A 21,637-nucleotide genomic window follows, 5' to 3' on the forward strand; every position below is an offset into this window, starting at 1 on the left:
CACCACCTGATATCTGTCAGGAAATAGCAGCCAATAATGAAAGGACCATCTCCCACCCCCTGTTCAGATATCAGCCAACATGCCAATGCCTTAAATCAAGAAATCTAAGATCTACATAGATACTCTCAGGAACACCTTAGTAAGCGAGAGTCCAAAAGTGGCAAGCTAAAACCCAGAACCTCAACCTATGGCTGATACCAAGTGAGAGGCTCCCTCCTGGGCACGCAAAAGACTAGGCAACTTGGAAGTTGCTGATCAGATTGCGCTCTGGTACCACAAGATGCAGAGCCAACTTTTAAAAATGGCACCACAAAGTGGAGTCCACGACATGTGAGTGTAGAGAAGAGCAAACCACAGAGCATCTATTACAATGCAGTCTGAGTTCAGTTTCTGATGCACAATGGAAGACCTCTTTATAGCAAGACCAGAGGCACTCCAAGTGGCCAGCTACTGGTCAAAGGACATTTAATATATTGCCAAGTTTTAAAACTTTGTGTTTTTTTAAATACATTACAGTTGTACCCTTGGTTCACTCCTGATACAAGAAATAAATAGCCAGATTAAAGGAAATGGTTGTATCCTATTTTATACATGTTACTCACATTTTCTCCTACACTAAGAGAACTGTGCATAGGGGGAAAGATATTAGAAGTGACCCTTGCACTCTCACTTTATCATACGTGATTTTTTTAAACATACAAACATGTTTTAGATTCCATTAGTAATCTTTATATTAAATGCAAAGCAGTTTTGCCTTAAATACCATGACCACTTATGAAACCAATTTGGTGCCCCCTGACTATAGGAAATGTTAAAATTTTTGAGAGAGAATAGATAATATATATCAGGCAAAAATGTTTTGGTTTCTATGCTGCTGTTGTGCAAATATGAGCAAATTGGGGTTCTCCAAAGTACAGCTTCCATCATCACAGCCCTCTGATAGTGCTAATCCACGCCTTCTTCCCGAAGTAGATTAAACTAAAAATTAGGGATTTTTTAGAGAGAAATGTGGGAATTTGGGGCAATACTAGTCATATTTGTTTTGATCTGTTAGAAATGTAATACAGTTGTCTGGTTGCCCCTAACACGATAAATAAATAACAGTTCTGGATAAGAACATGCTGCAGTAATCCTTTTATTGCTCAGTTTTAGACAGACTTGGTGTTGGGCTTCTGGTGTAGATGAGAATAGGGTCTTTGAGAAATCTGGTTTTTAATTCCCTTCCAGCCATGAAGGCTATTGGGTGGCATAAACAAAACCACCTTATCTTCTTGACAGAATTGTTGTGATACCCATGAATGATGCCCTAAATTTCTTGCAGAAAGCACAAGGTATAAATAGGATAAATAAATACATGCAGTTCTGTTTCTGCTGCACTTGACATTCGCTCGTGATGGACGGATCAAGCAAAACAGGACTGCCAAGACAGTTTGCATCAACAAAGAGGCAAACAAAAAGACAAAAACTTGGATGAAAGGCAGCTTCAAAGACAGTATTTCTAACCAGAACTTGAAAATGTTACTCTAAAAATAAAGACTTGCAGTAATAATTCTGAGCCCTCAAGTATTTAGTTAGCAGGCGCCCTCATATCCTCCTTATGGGTTTTCCTTAAGGCATCTAATGGGTCATTTCGTGAACAAAGTGTTGAACCAGATAAGCCTTTGATCTAACCCAGCAGCACTTACTTTGTGTTCTTTTGTACATTATGTGGCAGATTCTAACATTAACTCTGTCCTTTCTCAAAAGTAAAGAATAAACTTTCAAAAAAACTTTAGTCTTGAATGCAGTGTTCCTTTTAACCTGCATCCTCAGCAGTTCTGACAATTTAAATGCAAAATATAAAGTCAGCCTGAAAGCATTTTGTAAGGAAGAGAGATTGGGTCGGTGCCAAGTTAGACAGCTGTACCTCTCCCTTCTGTCTCATTGCTGTTGCTACCCAGGAAATTGTGGAGCAAAATGGCAGCCTGGCATAGGAACAAAGAAAAGGGTAGTTTGAGGCAACATGCATTCAGAGCTTCCCAATCACTTATTCTTTCCAACAGACTCTACTCCAACCCTTGTCTCCAACCAGCCTGTGGCTAGCATCTACAGCTGCTGGTAGCCCAAAGCTGGCAATCCTGTGCTGTGAGCCACTGCTTTTGGGAGATGCAAGAAGGAGCAGAACAAAGACTGTAGTTTCTGCAAAAGAAGGAGTTTACTGCCTGAATTCCATCAATAGATTGTTCTTAACTTATCGATTCCTCCTGTAAAAAAGTATTTCCTAGGTTGGTAATCCTTTAATTGTCTGTAATTAAGGTTGTATTTCTGAATTAGGCTTGTTGAATAATCATTGATATATTGAGTACATCCTTCGTCATGTACAGCACTTACTTCAAATCCAGTGTAACTGAAGTATTTCCTGGCTGTCTTCTTGAGAGCATTTAAATCTTTTTTTTCTCCTTTTTCCCCATTGCTACTTATTTTCAAAAATGTCAGAATTCATATTCTTCCCTAGTGTATCTCATAAAATATGATGGTCAGGTATTTAACATACAGTGATATTTCTATAAAGCATGCTCGGCAACTGTATATTGCAATGAATTAGAAGTACAATGAAGGTTAAAGCTGACTAAAATCAAATCAGCAATAGAAGAGAAACTGACAGCTCTGCTTATTGTACTCTCAGCAAATATTTGAAATGGGTTCTCTTGGGGCATTCTTAATACAGTGCTTACAGTTCTTGTGTTTGCTCATGCATTAATGAAAGCACATTATTTTAGCTTTCAGTGGAGAATGCTAGAATCGATCTTTTCTCTCCTTAAATATTAAGTCTTTTGCGTGCTGCCTGGAAAAACACAGAGAAAGAACAACTTATTCAAGAGATTTCAACTCGCAATATCTGAACATCTATTTCAGAATGTTTTCAAGCTTCCCATTAACTAATAAAATTGAACATATTGCAATCTCTTTTACCTTGGTGGCCTGAGAAAACTTAAGAACAATTGAATGATCTGAAAATGGTCTGTAGAGGAAATTGACAGCGAATTCATATGATTAGTTCTCATAATAAGCCTTCTGCCGTATCCAGAAAGTCAAGGCCACTTCCTCTCCTCCAAATATAACTGCCATATTCCATACTTAAACACGTTGAGAAGGATCAAAGTTTGATCATTAGGTACATGCTTTGCATTAACAAATAACCTTGCAGTGGCTAGTAGCAGGATTGGGCATTACCTCTGTCTTGGATATGAGTTGACAGAATAGACAGAAAGACATACAGATCACATTCAGACTGGTGAAACCCTTTCACCAGAATTGCCGTATAGCTTAATATTTTGCAGTATAACCTTCAGAGTCAATGTAGTCAGAAGCATAACTGCAAGATGTTACTGAAACATCATAGCTCCCATGAATGCTGATTCTGCCATCTCATCTCCAGCATTGCTGCCTGTTCAACTCAACTTGGTCAGACCAATAAAGAGTGTATATGTAGATTGAAGGGTTGTGATACTACTTTGTTTTTATTAGAACTCTGAGATCTGCTTATTGTTCTGATGAGCCATACACAAAATATCAAAGAGTGAATGCCCCTGAATATGTCTTCAATCCACGAGGAGAGCACGGAAAGAAGCTTATTCATTGTTCCTGTTAGTTAACTAGGAGTGAAGCATAACAATATGCTGCAGAGCACACTTTGAGAACCACTTCTCCACGAGAATGCAGTGGTCAAGTTGACCAAAGAATTACACTGACCAAAGAATCACAGTCCAGTTTGACTTTACGGTCAATTTCCAGTAGATCTAGAAATTCCTAGAAAGAACGTATTAATTGAATCCTCGAAGATTCAAATCCCACAAATGTGGAAAGCTGACTGTAGATGTTGAATCATACAGCCAGTGCTGGGAGGCTGGAACAAAATATCAGTCTGTGTCACATGGAACCTGCTCCATTCCAGCCATCTTCTTTACCAGCTGTGCATTGGAAGCTGGCAGTTTGAATGTCCAGTTTAAGTGCCCAGGTTTTAGTCTCAATCAGTTCTTCCCAACCTTTGGGCCTCCAGGTGTTTTGGACTTCCAACTCCCAGAAATCCCAGCCAGCTTACCAGCTGTTAGGAACTGTGGGAGCTGAAGTCCAAAACACCTCAAGGCCCAAAGATTGGGAACCACTGGACTCTGGATGCTCAAGGAGCCAACAAGCCAGGATCCTAAACCATTTGGGAAGATGGCTTTCGACACATAGGCTACCTCACTGACACTGGTGACTCTAGCTTTCACTGCAGTTGTGGTGAAGGCTAATGCTCAGTACCAACACTGTCAGCAGGATTGCCTTTTTGACATGAAATAGAAAGACGGACCCTCTTGTACTTTGACTCGTGGATTTCCCTATCACACTTGTAATCGCAAGGGTATTGGAGGCAGTTCATACATCTCCGTCTCTTTGGTGGAGAGCATCTCAGTGTATAAACATATATTGTTATGCTCATCTGCTGCTTCTCTTATCTGTTTTAGACCATGCAGAAATATATCACAGAAGTGAGTATGGTCTGTGTTGTGTTAGATACTTATGCTACATATTTGTTCAGCTGCTTGCCATGCTTCTACAGTTTGTGTGCCCAGGTTTTGGTTTGCTACTGAATAGGAGGGGGGGAATCATACAGAAGCATTGACAATCCTACCCCGTAATTTGGTGCACCAGTGCTTAAGCTCTGTGATTGACAAGTATTCGGTAGCCTGCATACACTGTGAAAATAATTGTGAAGACTGATACTGCAATGAAGTGATAATGAATTGTAAGAGGGAGGCAGAGAAATGATTGTTCATTGTTCCTATTGTAAATTAATTAGAAATGAGAAATCAACACTGATCTATTACCGACCATGGCTAATCTACTAGATAAAGGCATTTAGAACGAAGGTGGTAGAGTTTGTCAAGCCTTGCTTAAATCTTTGCTTAACTATAATTATTTTTATTCCTTTTCTTATTTCCATAGATTGTGGTTTAAATGTTCATAAGCAATGTTCCAAGATGGTCCCAAACGACTGCAAGCCAGACCTGAAGCATGTCAAGAAAGTTTATAGCTGTGATCTGACAACGCTAGTAAAAGCGCACTTCACAAAAAGACCAATGGTGGTAGACATGTGCATTAGGGAGATTGAATCTAGAGGTAAGGCATGCTTAAATGGTTTGGTTGTCTTACTAAATAATCCCTTTAGAATAATCTGGGTCTACTAGGGTTTACCTGAATTTAAGCTGAATGTAGATTTGCATGGGGCATTTTAGAAGTGCTTATTTCTCTGAACAATTGGTATTTAACTTTGTATTGATGTTCAAACGTATGTCCAGCATATCCCTTCCTACTGTGTTTATAATAAGGATTATGGCCTTATAGCATTATACAATCATGCAAATTATGAAGTACAGATATTTTATTTGCAGTGCTCTTGAATAATATTCCTGCCTGTTGTTTTTGTATTGAAGTTCCCTTTACCAATATAGTTTTGTATGGAACAATAGACAATATAGATATCTATAGCAGTGCTCTCAATTATTATATGTTATTTCCTTCTCCAAGTCTTTCCTGTTTAATGACTCTACTCAATCAATGCTCATATGTTATTTAAGTAGATGCAAATCAGTTTAAGTATTGTAATTTGAGTAGTTTGTTTCCACATGTTCTTTGTAAATTGATGGCATGTTTCTTATTCCAGAAACCATTACCAGAAATATATTTGCACAAAATTATTGGGTTGTGATCATAACAATGATACTTGCTTAGTAGTGTGGGCTGGCATTGAAATTTATGCTCAAAAGAAAAGGAATGGAAAAACTTGAAGCTTAGCTCAAATGTATGCATTTCTATTTAATTGAATGGTGTTTGTAAATTAACAGGTCTCAATTCTGAAGGACTGTACAGAGTATCAGGATTCAGTGATTTAATTGAAGATGTGAAAATGGCTTTTGATCGAGGTATGTTCTGGCCAAGATCCAGTACTGGTCAAGACCCAGACAGCTAGTTTTGCATGTCCAGCAGGAATTTTCACTTGTATTCAAGGACAGTTGGCCTGCACCCATCTCCATTTCCCCATGCTAGGTAGCAAGTTATTTCTAAAATGTGAATTGTGCTTGCAGAGCTTGTACTACAATGTGATGGAAGGGTCAGGTAAGAGAGAATCACCAAAAAGTTTGCTATGCAAACCCAAGTGGGCACCTGGATCTCTGCTATTGAAGAGGCTTTCAAAAGAAGGTCTGGAGAGTTAGCCTTGGTTTCTGAGGACACCCACTTCTAAAATGTGGAGTCTTTGTCAGTCTTGTTTGATTTAGACTACACCAAGTGATTACGGCAATTAACATTCTTAGAATTCATACAAATTTTACTAGTAGAATGAGGACTTTGTGAAGTGAATTCAAAGAAAGAACATCAAACATTAACCTTGTATATTTCTAGTGCAGTATTTCTCAATCTTTGGTCCTCCAGATGTTTTGGACTTTGGTTCCCAGTATCCCTGGCTGTGCATCTGCAGACTGAACTCCAAAACTATTGGAAGACCAAGGTTTGGGAGCCACTGGTTTAGTGCATACCTTTCTGTAAACTTGAAAAACAAACTCCTTCGGCACTTTCAGGCTCTATGCTCAACCCTGTGCTTGGTTGCTGAGGAGCACAGCACAGCCCTTGTGCCTTCAAGTCATTTCTGACTGATGGTAAACCTATCAAGATTTTTTTCAGAGGTGCTTTGCCTTTGCATCCCTCTGAGAGTGAGAGACAGTGACTTGCCCAGGATCATCCAGCAGGTTTTCCTGGCTGAGTAAGGCTTTGAACTCCAGCATCATAGTGTAATGTTTAAATCATCACATCATGCTTTTAGTGTTTTTTTAATGGGGCTGTATCTGCTAAGCCCTACTTTTCTGCCCCAAACCCACTAAAGACAAAGCTTCTATAAGAATAGAAAGTAACAGATTAGGCATTCCAACCACTTGAAATGCCTGCTCCTTGTGGAACTAGTATTATAGAGAACAGCACCAGTTCCATAAGATAGCCAACAGAGCTCTCCACAAAACCAGCAGTGTCCAAAGGCCGGGCTCTGAGCAGCATTTCTTTCATGAAGGTTTTTCCCAGTGCACCTCTTAGAGCCACCCATGCCCAAATGCCACACTCTGCACTCTTTCCCCTCAAGGCAAGATGTTTGGGCTGGGTGGGCCTAGTGAGCTATTTGCTAGCCCTAGTGAGTTATTTGCTAGTCACCATAAGTCACAAATTACTCGAAGGCACATAACAAGATAACCTCTATCCTGACAGTAACCCTCTGCAGAGAGTGGAGGAAATAGCACATGCCTAAGCTGGAAAGCAGTAAGAAGGCTCTTTAGAGCAGTTTTGGTAGCCCTCCACAGGTGCATGCGATTTTCCACTTCCTAAGGTCAAAAACCATTACAGTGGTTCCCAGCATTTGGTCCTCCAGGTGTTTTGGACTTCAGTTCCCACAGTTCCTAACAGCTGGTAAAATGGCTGGGATTTCTGGAAGTTGAAGTCCAAAACACCTGGAGGCCCAAGGGCTGGAAACCACTGAAATGGCCTTGGAAAGAAAGAGCAGGTAAAATGCACAATCACTGAAAACAGTGATGGCATACAGAGCGGGCTTTTCCATGTTAAAACACCAAAGTTAGTAATCTACTGTAGTTTCATTAATATCTATCTACATACACACATGTGTATGTGTGTGTGTGTGTGTGTGTATACATACATATATACATGTATATACTTCCCTGTCTTTTATCAATAAAAACCATGCCTCAATTGTGCCTTTAATATCATTGCAATTGCCACTTGTTTTACTCTGGTAATAGTTTATACCTCTACCCTTTTCTTCCCCCTTTGCCCCCCTTTTCATACACAGATGGAGAAAAAGCAGATATTTCTGTTAATATGTATGAAGATATCAATATTATCACAGGTGCCCTTAAACTGTACTTCAGGGATTTGCCAATTCCACTCATTACATATGATGCCTACCCCAAATTTATAGAATCTGCAAGTAAGTATTATATTGAATTATTTGATGAATGACTATTTTAGTGCTTTTTGTTGTTATTAAACCTCTCAGTCAGTAATTCTCAATCTTTGATCTTTCTGAGGTTTTGGGCTTCCAACTCCCAAAATCCAACTAGCTTGACCAGTGGTCAGATATTCTCATAACTGAAGTCCCAGATCTCAAAGATTGTAGAACACTGGCTAAGATTTTGTGTGTTATATTTACTTGGATCTTAGTAATTTTTGTGGATATATTGTAACTGTACAAGAGAGAACAGATTTTCTTTGATCTTTCAACACCTTAGAGAGCAGTGGTGTCTGTGTTCGATTATTTTGTTCCTGCATGTAAGAAGGAATACTTTCAACTTCCCCCCCCCCCCTTTCTTTGTGAAATTGTGAAAGTTTCTGTAATTATCAAGGACTATTTGTGCTCTGGGAAATCCATTCAATTGAAAAGACATGTGGTGCTTCTGCCGGAAAAGTACTTTTGCTCAAGAAGCATTCTTTCTGCACCAGAGAAGCAGTACCTTTTGCTCAAAAGACCCTGATTTCTGCAACAAAAACACTGCATATTTTGTATTTGCATACATTGAACGAGAAAATCATCCATAATACTTAGCTAATACCTTTAGATAATTGTGTTGCCTGTGAGGCATAACATATGGTTGGATCAGATAGTCACAGTAAGAGAATACTCTCTTGCATTAAATTTTTGTTTTCCATGTAAATCAAGAGTGGGTAATGGCAGACAATGTAGGGGGATAATTTTCTGCCCAAGACCATCCAGAGGGCAGGTGGAGGTGGATTACAGGAAATGTTTAAATATTCCTACAACAACCTATAACTGGGTGTATCTAAGAGTCAGTGTCTGTTGCTGTTGTTATATTAAATATTGAGGGAGCTGCATAAAATATCTGAAAGTTAAATTGTCTATTTCAAAGATTAATTACTTTATTTCCTTTGCCAAAATACAGTGATTAATATTAAGCTCAGATTCAAACTGCTTTAATTCACCATGTCCGCTTTCCTCCTTTGATTTCCATTTAAAGAGGCACAAGGGAAGGCTGATTCCTTAACTCCTTTTCTGCATGCCTTTTTTGGAAGCAATTATCTCAGATTACATTGGCTATACACTATATTAAGCTATTATTAACTGGGAATAGACTCTTCTAGCTTCATTTTTTTTCTGTACATTTTTGCTTAATTTTGGTACTCATATTTTCCCTTTCAGAATCCACAGATCCTGATGAACAGCTGGAAATACTTCATGAAGCACTGAACCTGTTGCCACCTGCACACTGTGAAACCTTACGTTACCTCATGGCACATTTAAAGAGGTATGACAATGAGGGTGCTTATACATTTTCAGGGGATCTAGCCTGGATTGGTCTAGAATTACCTAATTAGGCCCTCCACATGTCTTCCTTGTAAGGAGATCCACGAAAATGCTTCCTTTGCTTTTGTTCCTTGCTTACTGGTTTCTAAGCAAGAGAGGTTCAGAGACACATTTCATAAATTCAATTGCAACTAAGAATTGATGTTTGCTCTTCAAAGGATAATTCGCCTATCTTAGACTGTGGGCCCTTCCACACAGCCATATAACCCAGAATATCAATCTAGAAAATCTCACAATATCTGCTTTGAATTGGGTTATCTGAGTCCGCACTACCATATATTCCAGTTCAAAGCGGATAATGTGGGATTTTATTCAGCAGTGTGGAGGGGGCCTGTGTGACTTTATAGATACTCTTCCTTTTAGTTTAGATTATGCATCCCTAGAATTCATGGTTCATCAATAGCAGTTTTGATGTTATGCCAGTTGCTTCTAATACCAAGGCTTTCCTCTGCCCTTCAAGCTTTTTGTGACCATTGGATGTGAGGGGGCATGTGATCTAACACTAATTTAAAGTTAAGGTCTGGAAGTCTTACCTCAAAGCTGAAGGGGCCTTGGCTCCATGCTTATTACTACTGTAGGCCCAATTATTATGGGAGCTTATTTAATGCAATTTCAGTTATATAACAAAAAGAGCTTGAATACCATAGAATCACAAAGGAGGACCTTACAATGCTTAGAGGTGTAATCTCTCTGTGCCTCCAGTGTGATTCCACAGTCAATTTCCACTGTTTTTGTTTTAATTTTGCTACTTCAAGAATTTTTTAAAAATATTTTATTAGATTTGCAGGCTAACTGTGCTTATCTTTTTTCTAGTTCACAAACAATATTTTTTCTTCTCTTTTTTTAAAAAACTCATTTTAATTTACAGTCTTTATAGTCCTGAACATTTGATCTTCATCTTTATCTTTAGGGTTGTAAAGCACAATTACCCAATTAGTAATAAAGCATTTTTGAGCTTGCAATAACATCTTCTCTTACTACAAAACAAAGAATAGTCTCATTTCAGAATTTTAAGAGGAGGAAGAGTACTAGCCAGATAAAAAGCTGGCTGTTGTAGCTTCCAGTGAGACTGTATTTATTTATTTATTTACAGTATTTATATTCCGCCCTTCTCACCCCGCAGGGGTCTCAGGGCGGATTACAGTGTACACATATAAGGCAAACATTTAATGCCAATTTTTGACATACAAACATATACAGACATACACAGAAGCTATTTAACGTTTTCTGGCCGCCAGGGGATCTGTCGCTTTCATCGTCCATCTGCGACGCTGATGAAGCACTTCCGCATTCCCCACATGCTTCACCACTGGAATGCTTTGCTGGAGTCTTCTTTATGGCCTCATAAATCAGTTAATTTAGCCTCCCCACACTTTTTAAGGTGGTACCTAATTTTCCTACTTGGCAGATGCAACTGTCTTTCGGGTGCAAAGGTCGACAACAGGCTACACACAATTGGTTGGAAACCCACTCCAACCCGGGCTGGCTTCAAACTCATGACCTTTTGGTCAGAGTGATCTTAATGCAGCTGACACTCAGCCAGCTGCGCCACAATCACAGTATATGTGAACCTCTGAGGGTGCCTGCCATAGATGTGGGTGAAATGGCAGGAGAGAATGCCTCTGGAATATGGCCATAGAGCCCGGAAAGCTCACAGCAGCCCAGTAAAAAATCTTCCCTTTAAATTAGGGGTTCTTAACCAGCAATCCACAGACCCCCATGGTGCCATGGGGTCTGTGAGCTTGAATAGAAATATATATCTATATACAGATTTCTTTATCTCACAAAAGGGGGTTCCATGTCATGGTGATGAAATTATTTAAAGGTTTGTTGTAGGTTTTTTCGGGCTGTGTGGCCATGTTCTAGAGGCATTTTCTCCTGATGTTTCACCTGCTCCAATAGACCTCACTACCTCTGAGGATGCTTGCCATAGATGCAGGCGAAACATCAGGAGAAAATGCCTCTAGAACAGTAGTTCTCAACCTGGGGGTCGGGACCCCTGGAGGGGTCGCAAGGGGGTGTCAGAGGGGTCGCCAAAGACCATCCCAGACAGTATTTTCTGTTGGTCATGGGAGTTCTGTGTGGGAAGTTTGGCCTAATTCTATCGTTGGTGGGCTTCTGAATGCTCTTTGGTTGTAGGTGAACTATAAATCCCAGCAACTACAACTCCCAAATGTCAAGGTCTATTTTCCTCGAACTTCACCAGTGTTCACATTTGGGCATATTGAATATTCATGCCAAGTTTGATCCAGATCCATCATTGTTTGAATCCACAGTGCTCTCTGGGTGTAGGCAAACTACAACTCCCAAACTCAAGGTCAATGCCCACCAAACCCTTCCAGTATTTTCCATTGGTCATGGGAGTTCTGTGTGCCAAGTTTGGTCCAATTCCATCATTGGTATAGTTCAGAATGCTCATTGAATGTAGGTGAGCTATAAATCCCAGCAACTACAACTCCCAAATGTCAAGGCCTATTTTCCTCGAACTTCATCAGTGTTCACATTTGGGCATATTGAATATTCATGCCAACTTTGATCCAGATCCATCATTGTTTGAATCCACAGTGCTCTCTGGGTGTAGGCAAACTACAACTCCCAAACTCAAGGTCAATGCCCACCAAACCCTTCCAGTATTTTCCATTGGTCATGGGAGGGAGTTCTGTGTGCCAAGTTTGGTCCAATTCCATCATTGGTATAGTTCAGAATGCTCATTGAATGTAAGTGAGCTATAAATCCCAGCAACTACAACTCCCAAATGACAAAACCAATCCTCCCATTTGTGGCAAATACATCCTACATATCAGATATTTACATAACCATTTATAACAGTAGCAAAATTACAATTATGAAGTAGCAATGAAAATAATGTTATGGTTGGGGGTCACCACAACATGAGGAACGGTATTAAGGGGTCGCAGCATTAGGAACGTTGAGAACCACTGCTCTAGAACATGGCCACATAGCCCAAAAAAACCTACAAGAACCTAGTGATTCCAGCCATGAAAGTCTTCGACAATACATTTAACTTATCTAAGTCATCCGACTGACTCTTTTACACTTGACATGCCCCCTGCTTTCATCTTGTAATTTAATCCGATTTCATCAAATTCATTATTTAATCAAGTTTTATCATGATTTCATTTATTTTAGTTAACTATTACTATTTTAGTTAACTATTACTGTTATTTTAGCATAACAGTGTCTATTTGTCTGTGTGTTTTTATTTTTGTCTTTTATTGTTGATATGGTCAGTGGAGTAATCAATAAACAGATCTATCTATACAGTATAGTGTGGATTTAGTGTGATTTTTATTTTTCTGTAGCGTGTTCTGGGTACATACCTTTTCTGTAGTTTTTAAAAGCCTGTTCAAAGATTCAGTCTTCCTTTCTCTGAATCCAATAAAATAGTACATTAAGTAATAACTAATTAATTAAGAATAGAGCATCCTGGCCTTTTGAGAACTAATATTTAATTATATATGTGTGCGGGGAGAGAGAATGAATAACAAATACTACCAGCCACCTTTTCTTTTTCTTCATAGCATTGCAAATTAATTGGAACTGAAGAGCATTAGAGATTTGGGGTGATTTCAAGTAGGGTGTACAGTATTCGAATAATACGTTTCATTTGCAAGAACAAATGGATTTATTTTATGAGAAACTATTGGCTGACTTTTGCTTTCTCTGAAAATTAAACTCTTGTGATTATTTCTAAAGAGGAACCTAAAACCACGAGTGAGTATATCCAATTTTTATGCAGGATTATTCCCTATGGGCAGGGCCCCTGAATGTGTTAAGCACCTAGGAACCAACAACATAAGGTAGCATTTAACTTTTTATAGGCATGTTCAATCCGACAAGCATGCAGTGAGGGAAAAGGTAATGGAGTCTTATCAAATTCAGTTGGCCAGCTACCTTATTAAATTCAGAATAAGTATAAATAGGCATTGCAGAGGTTGTTCAATTTAGGAATAATTTACCCAACAACGAGCACTTCCTAGCTATCATGATAGGTATCTGAAATTATTCAATTCCACATCGTGCATTAAACAGTGCCTCGATGAAAAGGCCATTGTTACGTTTCTTTTATAATTCATGTGCCTTCCTTGCAGTGGATGTTCAGTCATTTATGACTAAGTCCTTAAATGGGTTTATTTTGAACGTGTAAGACAGTAATACACGTTAGCGCTTTTGTATAATCTGTTCACAAACTAATTTACAAATACAAATTTGTTCTGAGAGAGGCAATTAACGGCCATAAAGCAAAGCATTGCCTCTCAAGACAGCCATTTGTATGCTATGCTATTAAAACAGAAGCTGGTGGAAGGGAAAATTTATTTATTTATTTATTTGCTATATTTATATACCGCCATTTCTCAGCCTAGCCGGCGACTCAACGCGGTTTACAACATAATATAACAATCAACAGTAAAAAGTTAAAAGCATAAAAAACATAAAAAACATAAAAACACAATTCATACATCAATACCAATCCAGTTCGACTCTTAACTAAAAACGTGATCCAGTTCGTCATCCATGTTGCCAGTCCTTTAGTCAGTTACCATTCGTTGCATTGGGTTAACCAAATGCCTGCTTAAACATCCAGGTCTTCAATCTTCTTCGGAATATCATCAATGAAGGGGCTGATCTTACCTCCAAGGGCAGGGCGTTCCATAGCCGCGGGGCCACCACAGAAAAGGCCCTGTCTCTCGTACCCGCCAGCCGCACCTGTGAAGCAGGCGGGATAGAGAGCAGGGCCTCCCCAGAAGATCTTAGGGTCCTGGCGGGCTGATAGGCCGAGATACGTTCGGATAGGTAAGTTGGGCCAGAACCGTTTAGGGCTTTAAAGGCCAACGCCAGCACTTTGAATTGAGCCCGGTAGCAGATCGGCAGCCAGTGGAGCTGGTGCAGCAGAGGAGTTGTATGCTCCCTGCGCTCCGCTCCCGTTAGTATCATTGCTGCCGAACGTTGGACTAGTTGGAGCTTCCGGGCCGTCTTCAAAGGCAACCCCACGTAGAGAGCGTTGCAGTAGTCCAAACGGGATGTAACCAGAGCGTGGACTACCGTGGCCAAGTCAGACTTCCCAAGGTACGGGCGCAGTTGGCGCACGAGTTTTAACTGTGCGAATGCTCCCCTGGTCACCGCCGAAACCTGGGGCTCCAGGCTCAGCGATGAGTCCAGGATCACACCCAAACTGCGAACCTGCGTCTTCAGGGGGAGTGCGACCCCATCCAACACAGGCTGTAACCCTATACCCTGTTCGGCCTTGCGACTGACCAGGAGTACCTCTGTCTTGTCTGGATTCAATTTCAATTTGTTCGCCCCCATCCAGACCGTCACAGCGGCCAAGCACCGGTTCAGGACCTCGACAGCCTCCTTAGTAGCAGGTGGAAAGGAGTGACAGAGTTGGACATCATCCGCGTACAGATGACATCGCACTCCGAAACTCCGGATGATCTCACCCAGCGGCTTCATGTAGATGTTAAACAACATGGGAGACAATATTGAGCCCTGAGGAACCCCACAAGACAAAGGTTGTGGGGTTGAACAGGAGTCTCCCAGTAACACCTTCTGAGACCGACCCTCGAGGAATGAGCGGAGCCACTGTAAAACAGTTCCTCCAAGACCCATTCCCGCGAGGCGTCTCAGAAGGATACCGTGGTCGACAGTATCGAAGGCCGCTGAGAGGTCCAGAAGCACCAACAGGGACACACTCCCCCTGTCGAGCTCCCAGCGCAGATCATCCACTAAGGCGACCAAGGCTGTCTCAGTACCGTGCCCCGGCCTGAAGCCAGACTGTGCCGGATCCAGATAATCCGTGTCTACCAAGAATGCCTGGAGTTGTGAGGCCACCACACGTTCCAGGACTTTGCCCAAAAAGGGGAGATTGGAAACAGGCCGGAAGTTGACGAATTGAGTGGGGTCCAGTGATGGTTTCTTCAACAGCGGTTTTATTACAGCTTGCTTTAAGCTGGCTGGAAAGATGCCTTCCCGGAGGGAGGCATTAACCACCACCTTCACCCACTCGGCCAATCCCCCTCTGGCCTCCTTCAGAAGCCAGGATGGGCAGGGGTCTAGGATGCATGTGGTAGCTCTCATTCCTCCAAGCACCTTGTCCACATCCTCGGATTGAACCAATTGAAATGAATCCATCAAAACCGGACAAGCAGATGCTCGTGTTACATCCTCAGAGACTGCCGTTAATATGGTGTCCAGACCAGAGCGGATCAAAGCGACTTTGTCTGCAAAGAACTGAGCAAAGGCTTCACAGCGAGCTGCCGAGTCATCAGGGCACCCATCCTGAATGGTGGGTTTTAACAGGCCTCTGACAACTCGGAACAGTTCGGCCGGACGGTTCTTTGCAGACGCAATAGTGGCCGCAAAGAAGGTCTTCTTTGCGGCTTTTATTGCCGCGGCATATGCCCTTAAGAAGGACATAAACCGTGTTCGATTTGGCTCGCTCGGATTCGAACGCCACACGCTCTCTAGTTCCCTCTTCTTTCGCTTCAACGCTGCCAGCTCCTCAGTGAACCAAGGAGCTGGTTTAGCTCGGCTACTTGAGAGGGGACGTTCTGGAGCGATCGTGTTTATTGCCCTAGTCATCTCCCCATTCCAGAGAGCGACCAGGGCATCAACAGGATCACCAACCGAGGCGGCAGGAAATTCCCCAAGAGCCGTCAGGAATCCATCCGGATCCATAAGCCTCCTGGGGCGGACCAACTTAATGGGTCCTCCACCTCTGCAGAGGTTAGGGGGTGCAGTTAATCTAAAGCTGACCAGGTGGTGGTCGGTCCATGGCAACGGAGAGATGGATAACTCCTCAACACCGCCACCTTCCTCCCATCCCTGGCAGAAAACCAAGTCCAATGTATGTCCAGCACTGTGGGTGGGGCCAGATACCTGTTGGGACAGCCCCATGGTTGCCATGGTAGACATGAAGTCCTGAGCCGCTCCCGATAGGGTGGTCTCGGCGTGGACATTGAAGTCCCCCAGCACAAGCAGCCGCTGGGACTCCAATGCCAGGTCCGAGATCACCCCCGCTAGCTCAGTCAGGGAGTCTGTAGTGCAGCGAGGTGGACGGTACACTAACAGAATCCCTAATCTGTCCCGGTCACCCACCCTCAGGTGGACGCATTCAAAATTTGTTGACTGCGGGATGGGGGCCCTGGTCAGAAGAATGGAGTCTCTATAGATCACTGCAACCCCGCCTCCCCGCCCCCCGGATCTTGGTTGGTGCTGCACGGAGAAACCTGGCGGGCAAAGCTGGGTCAAATTCACACCTCCAGCTTCGTCCAGCCAGGTCTCCGTGATGCACGCCAGATCTGCCCGTTCATCCAGGATTAAATCCTGGATGAAAGCTGTTTTGCCATTGACAGATCTGGCGTTCAACAGCACCACCTTCAATCCGGGGGGACTCAGTGTGTAGAGTAAATATACAATATGTGGATTTACTGTACTGGCAAGGTTTATTTTATGACACTTTTCCGGCTTATGTAGAGAGTATGGAAGAGGGAACTATGAACCCCTATAAAACCCTCTACAGTAGTCTTTACTTGGAGACTTTATTTTAAGGAGTCCATGGTGGCATTTTAGTCTCTAATAATTCTGTAAAATAAAATAAACAAATACAATTTATTGGTTTATTTTTTGTTCGTTTAAATTATTTCTATGCTGGCTTTTCAGGATACAGATCCTTCTAAACCAACTTACAAGTAACATCATATTTTTTGCAACAGCTGGTTCTCAGAGACAGATTAGCATCCTGTTAGTGACATACACCAGTCCAGTTCATCCCTACATTTGCCAATCTGGTCATTACATACATTGGTATTCTCTATCACCCTCTGCAGCCTACTCACTGTTGCCACCACTATTCAGTGACTGGTTGAACAGAGAGAAATTGGAGTAGCACCTGGCTGTATCAAGGCCAGTGGCAATATCTATGAAGACCTTTGGGGTCCCTACAGATCTCAATGAATGGTGCTATCACTCTGCTCCTCGCTATGGAAACATAGCCAGACATTTTCCAGTCCCCACACTTTCCTTCCATTTGAATGACCATGGGGATAATTATAAGTTGGGATTGAGAGGAGAGAATAAAGTATATATACATTGGAGAATTAATGCAGTTTGACACCACTTTAGCTGCCGTGGCTCAATGCTATGGAACGGTTGTGGTTTTACAAGTTCTTTAACCTTCTTTGCCAAAAAGTGCTGGCATCCCACCAAATCCCAGGATTCCATCCCATTGCGCTATGGCAATTAAAGTACATTAATTGGACAGTGTAGAGCCAACCATAGTGTGGTTCCCCTGTGGAACTTTTGTACTAGGGTTGGATAGGTTCATTCGGAAGAGACTGAAATTTGGGTTAAACATGCAAATTTGGACATCTGATGCAGTTTTGAACCATACAGGAAAGGTGGAGGGGATCCGAATTTGAACCACTTACCTTTTTATCCGGAAATATCCTATAATATTTGGATGTCTCCCAGAGTTATTTTAATTTTCACAACCATTAAGCAACTTTGGTAAAGGCAAGGGGATTTTAAATATCTCATGCCTTCCACGCCGCGGGCGATGTAAGGAGGGAAGTGGTGAGCATGGCTAATCACAGCCATCTTTAAGTCCATGGATAAGTCAAAGGTTATGAAATTCGATGAGCTAACAGTGGTCCATGTGTTCTACCATCGTGGCAAGTTTCATCAGGATTGGTCTAAAAATGAGGGAGGGAGAATCCCCTGAAGTTTCCCCAGTGCCAGTGCTATTTTTTTTTCCTACTACGCATGCGTGTCCGCATTAACAAATTAATTCAGAAGTTTCTGAAAGTTTCAATTTTTAAAAATCTGGATGTGACTTTAGAATCGAACCACCAGCACCTCCTACATCTGAAACGGGTTTTTCCTAAGCAATATTTTATTTTATTTAAGTAAACATACATTTGCAAGTGTTTGTTGCATACAGTGCAATACTCGCCATCTATTAATGTTCTATAATCCTTTATCTCATAATATATTTCTGTTAAGGGGTCACAGTCTACTATCTAAATCTTCCATAAAAAGATATCATAGATTCTTACTTTACATCCACTTCTTCCTTGTCTACAATCTTATAGGATCCTCTATATACATTTTTAATTTAACTTTACATTAAGGTGTTGAATCATTGGTTGCCATTCATTAACGAAGTTGTCTAGTATTTCTCCTCTTCATAATACAGTTATTTTGTCCATTATCAACATATCTATAATATATTTTTCCCATTCTTCCAAAGGAGGTATCTCTGGGGTTTTCCAATATCTCGCAAATACTATTCTAGCTGCCACTGTTGTATAAAACAAATTTTTTCCAAATTTTCTTTCTAATTCTTCCTCAGGCATATTCAAAAGGTACATTTGAGGTGTCATTTTGAAATTTGTGTTTAACATTTTTTCAAGATATATGTGGATCTGTTTCCAGTAATTTTTTACTTTGCTACAAGACCACCATGTGTGGTAGAATGTACCTTTTTCTTTCCCACATTTCCAACATTTGTTGGAACAATTGTACATTTTAGCTAGTCTCTCTGGAGAGAGATACCATCGCAAATGCATTTTATAAACATTTTCCTTTAAGTTTTGACATGCAGTGTAACTGAAATGAGTTTTGAACCATTTTTTATCAACCAACCCTATTTTGTACTATCCTCTGCCATGTAAGATCTCAGCCACAGTATGCCTCCCATCTTGCCAAGAGAACATAATCCTAATGATTGATAGCATTATCCACTAAGAAGTTGTCTAATCCCCTTTAATTCTCTATTCACAATGTTGGCTTGATGCAGGAAGTAGCATGTTATATAACTGCCACTTTAGTTAGTAGTACCTGCTAACTATAAGCCTCAGTCGACAACTGAAAGGCTGATCTTGACACATAACAACAGCATCCAAAGCATTGTCAAGATAGGTGCATTTATAATCACCCTTCACAAACCCTAATGGAGGACTACTATGATTGATGAATAAGAAACTCTGGGAATTACCATTCTGTCGTTATGGGTTGCAGGCATGGCCATCAAATCCTATTTGAAGCTGGTTTTAATATATAGTGATGATACAGCTTTTCAGTTCCATGTTCGTGAAATCAAGACAGCAGCTAATAATGCCTGCTAGCAGCTAGCATTTTCACTACTACCTTTCTTGTTCACAGGGTAACGCTCCATGAAAAAGAGAATCTCATGAACTCAGAGAACCTTGGCATCGTTTTTGGGCCGACGCTAATGCGAGCACCAGAGCTTGATGCAATGGCTGCCCTGAATGACATCCGTTACCAGAGACTTGTGGTGGAGATGCTTATAAAAAATGAAGACATTTTATTTTGAACCTGTTTGTGGGTGTTTGCAGCAGTGTTTTAAATGGACAGCAGTGGAAATCCGGGGATGATGAAGGAATGTTTTGAAGTAACTGAGCCAGCTTCCGTAGCTGAATTCCTATTGTGAGATTTTGGTGTATGAAAGATTCTTATTCTGTTGCTTTTGTGGCATCATTCAAACCATGCTGGGAAAAGATCAACACATATTATACTTGCCAACACTGGTGGGTCTGGGTTGTTTTCTCATATAGTGCCAAAAATACAAGCTTATGTGATCTGCTTCTTGCTCCCCCTCCCTTGTGAGATTTCTTGTACAAACAGTACAATACAAACAACACAGCATCTGCGTTCTGGAATAGTCTGTGATGTACTTTAGCATGTTTTCTTAGTGTAAATTTGTTGTGGGTTTCTTTCTACATTCCATCATTAGTTTCAGATATTTCATGTGGACCCCGAGGGAAGGGCGAGGAAGAGCGGACCACCTTTGGCTGGTCAGGGACATCAGCTGTTGTTCTTTTCCAGCTTTGAGAGATCATTTCCTCTACAGTTCAATAGCATCCTTTAAATGGAGGGACTCATTTTCTTGTACCGGAAGCATTCTGACTGCCACTTTAAGTAATACCTTTCTGTATGGTTCCAGTTAAAGATGGAAATGCTGAATGAGTGAGGATTGTTCTGTTGTTGTCGTTGTTTTAAAATTGTCATTTTGTATTTTTATTGCGCATGCGTATTAATTTATTAAAGTTTTGCTTTAGAACCGCATCAAGCCTGGCTGCGTGTTTTTCCCTTCGTGTGATTTGAGACAATATATGTGTTGGGGAAGTACACAAATAAGCATGTATAGGTGTGGAAATCCTTTCGTATACTATGCATGGTACAGCTCCAAATGAGATGAACTAAAATTCCTATCACTACTATCAGGCTTGGCAGTAGCCATACTAAGTGGGGATGATGGGGTTAGTAGTCCAACACCTGAATGGCACCCAGCTTTGAGAAGGCTTCTGCATGGAGAGGAAGCTGTCATTATAGTATAACATCATTTCCCTACCCTTTGGTGCAGCATCTTGCGTGATTTATCTAAAACTCCTATCCCTGTTGAAATGCCTTTGAGTCCATAGCTCTGGCCCAGATACTGAGCTGATAAAACAATACAAGGAGGGTATAAATAGCAGAAACAAATAGAAGGCCAAATTCTACACTTAGTCCACAAAATCCAAGGGGGATATTTGGCTTAGCAGCGACCTACCAGTGTGGTGCTGCAGAAAAGAGGGCAAATAATATTTTAGTGTACATTAATAACAACCATAGTTTTCAAGTCAAGAAAAGCAGCAGCCTTGCTGTATTCTGTGCTAGTCAAGCCTCAAATGAAGTACTACGTATGGTTATGTGTGCCTCATTTTAGGAAGGATATGAACAATATGGAGCAGCTTCCGAGAAGGGCAATGAAAATGATAAAAGGTATGGAGAGCAAAACATAAGAGGAAAGGCTGAAAAGGCTGGGATGGCGTGATTGCACTTTTTAAATACTTCAAGGGATGTCACAGAGAGAAAGTGGGCAGGTTTGTTCTCTGCTGCCCCATAAGACATCAGATCTTATGGTTTTAAGTATAGAAGATTACATTGCAATTGAACATTAGTGGGAATGTGTTCACAACATGAACGGTTCAACAATAGAGCCAATGAGGTGGTGTGGTCTTTATCTGGAAATCTTAAAAAAGAAGCTGGGAATCCTGGGGCTGGAGATCCTGCAAGGGGGTGGGTGAGACTCAATGACCATGAAGCCCCATCCAGATTTATGATTCTGGAACACTGCAGTCCATTGATGATAACACTATAATTAAAGCAGGACAGCAAGGCTGATATCTGATGTCACTCTTTGCCACTAGTGCAAAA

At 41.2% G+C, this 21,637-nt stretch overlaps 1 protein-coding gene across 2 annotated transcripts in view; it reads left to right on the forward strand.

Annotated features, from left to right (window-relative positions):
- CHN1 (chimerin 1) overlaps nt 1-20,506 on the forward strand; it is a 136,802-nt gene extending 116,296 nt beyond the window's left edge. For both annotated transcript variants that reach the window (XM_060779405.2, XM_060779396.2), the window contains 5 exons: nt 4,969-5,142; nt 5,868-5,945; nt 7,868-8,005; nt 9,233-9,338; nt 19,583-20,506. In XM_060779405.2, the coding sequence (XP_060635388.2) occupies nt 4,969-5,142; nt 5,868-5,945; nt 7,868-8,005; nt 9,233-9,338; nt 19,583-19,754 (668 nt within the window). In that variant the 3' untranslated portion in view covers nt 19,755-20,506. The remainder of the gene's footprint in view (nt 1-4,968; nt 5,143-5,867; nt 5,946-7,867; nt 8,006-9,232; nt 9,339-19,582) is intronic.
- The last annotated feature ends 1,131 nt before the right edge of the window (nt 20,507-21,637 follow it).

The sequence above is a fragment of the Anolis sagrei genome, chromosome 1 (assembly GCF_037176765.1).
Source record: "Anolis sagrei isolate rAnoSag1 chromosome 1, rAnoSag1.mat, whole genome shotgun sequence".
In the NCBI taxonomy this organism is placed as follows: Eukaryota; Metazoa; Chordata; class Lepidosauria; order Squamata; family Dactyloidae; genus Anolis; species Anolis sagrei.